The sequence below is a fragment of the Benincasa hispida genome, chromosome 8 (assembly GCF_009727055.1).
Source record: "Benincasa hispida cultivar B227 chromosome 8, ASM972705v1, whole genome shotgun sequence".
Lineage (NCBI taxonomy): Eukaryota > Viridiplantae > Streptophyta > Magnoliopsida > Cucurbitales > Cucurbitaceae > Benincasa > Benincasa hispida.
In genome coordinates, this window is record NC_052356.1 from 50,980,919 (window position 1) to 50,986,734 (window position 5,816).

The 5,816-nt window shown below is 31.6% G+C and overlaps 1 protein-coding gene across 1 annotated transcript; it reads left to right on the forward strand.

Moving 5' to 3' along the window:
* Nucleotides 1-2,516: 2,516 nt before the first annotated feature.
* LOC120083758 (exopolygalacturonase-like) lies at nucleotides 2,517-4,122 on the forward strand. Its single transcript, XM_039039617.1, has 4 exons — nucleotides 2,517-2,675; nucleotides 2,755-3,054; nucleotides 3,194-3,712; nucleotides 3,798-4,122. Exons 1-4 carry the CDS (start codon nucleotides 2,535-2,537, stop codon nucleotides 4,056-4,058), a joined length of 1,221 nt encoding a protein of 406 aa, XP_038895545.1. The 5' UTR covers nucleotides 2,517-2,534; the 3' UTR covers nucleotides 4,059-4,122.
* The last annotated feature ends 1,694 nt before the right edge of the window (nucleotides 4,123-5,816 follow it).

The following is a 5,816-nucleotide window of genomic DNA, read 5'->3' on the forward strand; positions in this document are numbered from 1 at the left end:
TTCACAACATTCATCCCTGTTCACCATAGAGATAAGGGAACGCGGCCGATCACTGAGAGGTGTAAGCCAAAGGAAGGCGGAATCTTAGTTGCGTCCTCAACAGGATTGACAAACTTGCGATGTCCTTTCCCCTAACCCATTCTCTTTCTAAAACCTTTCACAAGACTTGCCATCGCATTCCCTCATACACTTGAACAACTTTTCACTTTTTCATTTATTTGTTTATTTATTTGTTTGTCATCGTATTTTACTTTTCAAATACAACACATTATTATTTTGTTTTTGGTCGCATGTATCACATCAATATCGCATCTAGCATCGCAATCCCCATGTTCGACCTCAGGTCACTCTGAGAAACTTGCGGTGGAATTATACTTGGTTCCAATGCAAGAAAATTTGTGACAACACATACTACATGAACGCATACTACAAGCGCATCTTAGCAGCATCACATACATTATTTTAAACCGTAGTATTGCATATATTATTTAGAAGCGTGATTAAGCAATGCATATCATAAACATCATCAGTCCTTGTGGTGGCATTACGTCCGCCGTATTCAACAAAACAAATCATTCAACAGTTATATCCATGGATATAGAAACATATCCACAGTGTGAAGAGTGCAGCTATAGGTTTTTAGTGGAGTGACCTGCAGTTAACGAATGATGATTAATTTAATTAAATAGTTTAATTAATTAATATCGTATTATTGAAGCTTATAATATGTAGTCTATAAGGTCCTCTTGCTAGCTCACTAAGGGAAAAATAAGAATTAATTAATTTTGGATTAATTTAAATTGTTTAAATTCAATAAAGGAATTAATTGCATAAGATACAATTAAAATAATGTATATAGATACATTATGACATAAAGCTAATTTTGAATAAGATTCAAAATTATACTTTATAAAATTTGAAAGATAAATATTTGAATAAGATTCAAATATTAATTATATGGATAAGATTTATACTAAAACTATAGGTTACAATTAATATGAATGAGATGCATATTAAAATTATAGGTTATAATTAGTATGAATAAGATTGATAGTAAAACTATAGGTTATAACTAATATAAATGAGATTCATATTAAAACTATAGGTTATGTGAGAGGATGATATTTGAATATGATTCAAGTTAAATTAAATGTATGATATTTAATTTATTAATTAATTAATTTTTGTTCATTTAATTATATACTAAAATTTGATTTAATATATAAATTATTTAAAATTAAAATAATGACTTTCATTGGGAGTTATCATGAGTTAGGGGAGGGAAATTTTAACTCCCTCCCCAACCACCTCACTATCAAATAAAAGAAAAAGGAAAGATTGACCTCGAGACTAGAAGTTCATTTTTCCACCCACATATTCTCATAAAAAATAATTAAACTGTAATTGACATTTTATTCACTGAATAATACCGGAGTTGACGTTTTACAATAAAATTTAGTTATCCACTGAGTAATGCTTGAATTGAAAGAATTTGAGATGTCCGACAACCTTAAATAATCATGTTTGTATTGTAGGAATATTGTTTTTTTAAGATACTTGAGAATATTTGGATAACGGTGTTTGTTTTATAGGATTTCTACTCGCGAATGTCTTAAATTTACATAATGTTCCAGTAATCCCCTTAAGACTCTCATTAATTTATAATTAATTTATTATAATTTGAAATTATACAACATATTTGTTTTCTAAATTGAACTTCTTTTAAATAAATATAGTTTCATTATTTTATTTGTTATTTTTATCAATAAAATAATATATATTAATTTAAGATTTTTATAAGATAAATATTATTTTAAATTTGAATTTGAATAGCTTTCTAAAAAAATTAAAACAACTACAATATAACTAAAGAGAGTGAAATACATATTTGACCAGATTCTTTTAATTATAAAATAAAAATAACGAATAGTGATATTTATATATGTGTGTGAAAAATGAAGAGATAAAAAGTGATGCCCTGAATATCGGAATTCAGAAAATTTAAATTTCAGAAGGACGTCTAAAACCTTTATGATACCTAAAAATATCTAAATATTTAAATATCTTACATTACCGCAAAACAAACACGATAATTTAGATTTCCAACCATGATAATTTTGAACTCTCGTGAAATAATCGATCTGAAGGGTAATTTTTATTCAAATCTATACTTCCTAATATTTTTTGTTCTCCACTTTTTTTTAAGCAATTTTCTTCTCCATTTGTTGCACATTATGCGGTGTGGACATGCATACATATTTGATGTTTGTCCGAAAGAAATTTAAGGAATGAATTTTGTTAGAGTGAGTGTGAGAGAATGAGTCGTCCAATGTTTAAGGAAAAACTAATCATAGGCACACAAGCGTTTAACTTCAACCACCCACTTATTTTTGACAAATTTAGTTAATTAATAATATTTGAGAGAACTTCAATCATTTTTATTTTCTCTTTATATATATAAACAGAGTTGGATGAGTTGAAATTAATACATTCATATCAATCACTTCTAAGTTTAGGAATTTGCAAGAAAAAAAATGGAAAGAATGGGATTGAGATCAAACTTTCTTGCATTAGTACCATTGTTGTTATTGTTGGTGTCTAATGCTAAAAGTCAATCTAGTGGTATTTTCGATGTCACAACGTTTGGTGCCAAACCTAATGTAGATATCACAGCTGTAAGTTTGTACATTAATTTGATAAACCATTTTAATTTATACAAAATACTTTTATCAAATACAATGATTTAATTTACAGGCTTTGGCAATTGCATGGAAGACAGCATGTGCGTCCACCACTCCAAGTAAAGTGTTGATTCCAAAAGAAAGTTACAAATTAAGTCAATCTAACCTTAACGGCCCTTGCAAAAGTTCTATTGAGTTTCAAATTGAAGGGACATTACAAGCTCCAGCTGATCCAAAAGGAGATGGGTTGCTCATTTTGGAATATGTTGATCAATTGACAATGTCAGGTACTGGAGTTTTAGATGGTCAAGGAAAAACAGGTTGGGAAAAGAATGATTGCCACCTAAAGAAAATATGCACCAAACTTCCGATGGTAAATACTGTAAATATATTTGCTTTTTATTGTTGGCTCAATGTTCGTTTATAATTTAAGAGCGCATAATCTCACGCAACATATGAATATTTTAACACGACGAGTAGTTTTATGTTTAATTTGTATAAAATGATTGCAGAATTTGAAGTTCAATTTCATCACTAATTCAATAGTGAAGGACATAACTTCGTTGGATAGCAAGAACTATCATATCAATCTTTTGGGCTGCAAGAATCTTACCATTGACCATGTGACAATTACTGCACCAGATAATAGTCCCAACACCGATGGAATTCACGTGAGTAGTTCAGAAGGGATTAACATTCTTAATACCAAAATCGAAACCGGGGATGATTGTATATCTGTGGGAGATAGTAACAAACAAATAGCCATTAGTGATGTTACTTGCGGACCAGGACATGGAATTAGCATTGGAAGTTTGGGCAAATATAGCAAGGAACAAGCCGTGGAAGGAGTTACGGTGAAAAAATGCAAATTGATCAATACTTCAAATGGGGTCAGGATCAAGACATGGCCAGATTCCGTTGGCGCATTCCCAGCCATTGACATGCATTTTGAAGATATTGAAATGGTTAATGTCAGCAATCCTATCATCATAGACCAAGAATATTGTCCATGGAACCAGTGCAACCGAAAGGTATGTATTAAAACATATTATTTTTAAAAAAGTGCAATCTTTGAGTTATATATATTTCATTGATATTTTTTTTTTTAACATTTAGGTTCCTTCGAAAATTAAGATAAGCAAAGTTAGTTTCAAGAATATAAAAGGCACTTCCGCTACTCCAGTTGCAGTCAAACTTGTTTGCAGTAAAAGTGTGCCATGTGAGGGTGTGGAAGTTGCTGATATTGACCTCAGTTACAGTGGAAGCCAAGGACCGATCACATCTCAGTGTGCAAATGTAAATCCTATCGTTAGTGGAAAACAAAATCCTCGCATCTGTGCTGAGCCTGCACCTATTGACGCTCCATCAACTGATTGAGAATAATCTTTTAACCTATTTGTAGTTCATTTTTTCGTAGCATTTTTATTTTACCTTTCAAAACTCCTCGAAATTCATTTTAGTTTAATGCATGCTATGATCAAGTGCATGTTCTCAATAATTGTATTTGAATTTTTCAAAAGGCAAATAATAGCACTCTACTCTGGATAGAATCCTAGACTTTCTTGGTAGTTAACTACTAAGCTTCAAAGCAATAATTCTTTCTTTAAAGTTAAATTTGTATCTTCTTCATGGATAAAGGGCTCCACTTATTGGAGAGATACCAACACGCAGTGGAAGCGAATAGGATCGATAAGCACTCCAATTGATTAATTTTGGCATAAACGAAAACATGCTCAAATAGAGTTTAATGGATTTCAAGAACATACCTTTTGAGAAAATGTTGAAATCTTGATTTCCAGCTGCATGTTCCTCCAAATCTTTGTGTAGACCACCACAAGAACTTCCCTACTATTCTCTTGGTGTTCTAGATTGAATTGTGGGACTCAAAATAAGCTGAAATTAATGGGAATTTGGAGAAAGCTCACTGCAACAATCCAAATGAATAACACTTTCTTGTACCCGAATTTTCAAAAAAATTCATTCGGTTGCATCCTTATAAAATCACTTCAAGCTCTTCAATATATTGCAGACTATCATGCAAAGAGATTTGTTGCATGAGGTGCAACTCATGCTTGGAGTAAATGAAGGTTGAAGAAGTGGGTTTCATTGTGAACAACTTGAAGATGAAGATGAAAAATCACATTTTTCCTTTTTGTGTTATTTTCTATTTTCAAAATCTAATTTTGATTTTAAAATCATATTTTAATTCTAAAATCAAAATTTATTAATTTTATAAATTAATTTTCTAATAAAATTAATAAATAATTATTTAAACAATTTAAATAACTCTAATTAATTTAATATCCAATATTAAATATAATTTTTACACATATCATCTTCATATATTTAAATCATATTTAAATATATATTCTCCAATTCCGTTTGATTCTAATTTGAACGTTTCAAATTAAGTTATCACGCTACTCTAGAGCTAATCCATTTCCGAGCTAGTAGGGGGACCTCGTGGACCTACAGATCATGGGCTCCAATGATCCGAGATTAATCGACTAAACTCATTAGACCGATCTAACCCACATTCGTTAACTAATGGGTCACTCCACTAAAACCCATAGTTAAACTCCCCTCACTATAGATATATTATGTCCACTCGATATAATCATGATTAATAAGTCAACCCTTCATAGGTTATTCGTAATAACGGTTGGGTCAAATCTCTATTTTACCCCCGAAATTACCTCTTGTTCCTTAAGTCCCCACTGATCCCCTAATGAACCATTATTTTTTTATCCAATCAACAAAACCGAGTCCCTCTCGAGCCAATGAGAGGGCAGGGCCCCTTGTTCAAGACCCAAAATTAGCACTTAAGGGAACAACCTCTCTACTATCCCTAAAGCGGGTAGGAGTGAATTTCGTCTTGCACCCTATGTCCCCAGCTATCTATCCATTCTTACCCCTGAAATGGGAGGTTTATTGAGCCAACGCTATTGAGCCAACCCTCACCTATGCAAATCTAAGGATAATTCCAAATAAACAGGAGTTCATAGTTAGCTCAGGATTAAGGTCAAGTTACCTAGGTCATCGCTTTGAAATAGTCAGTTTTAAACAGTAAACATTGTTATAAAGTAAGAGTGACTGATTTCATGGTCCGATCTTGTACAAACCCTTTTGCACAAA

Excerpts from the sequence above, each read along its gene's own strand:
- LOC120083758 (XM_039039617.1), top strand. The coding sequence starts at position 2,535 with ATGGAAAGAATGGGATTGAGATCAAACTTTCTTGCATTAGTACCATTG. Across the intron at positions 2,676-2,754 it reads CTAATGTAGATATCACAGCT|GCTTTGGCAATTGCATGGAA; the intron begins GTAAGTTTGTAC and ends TTTAATTTACAG. Across the intron at positions 3,713-3,797 it reads GGAACCAGTGCAACCGAAAG|GTTCCTTCGAAAATTAAGAT; the intron begins GTATGTATTAAA and ends TTTAACATTTAG.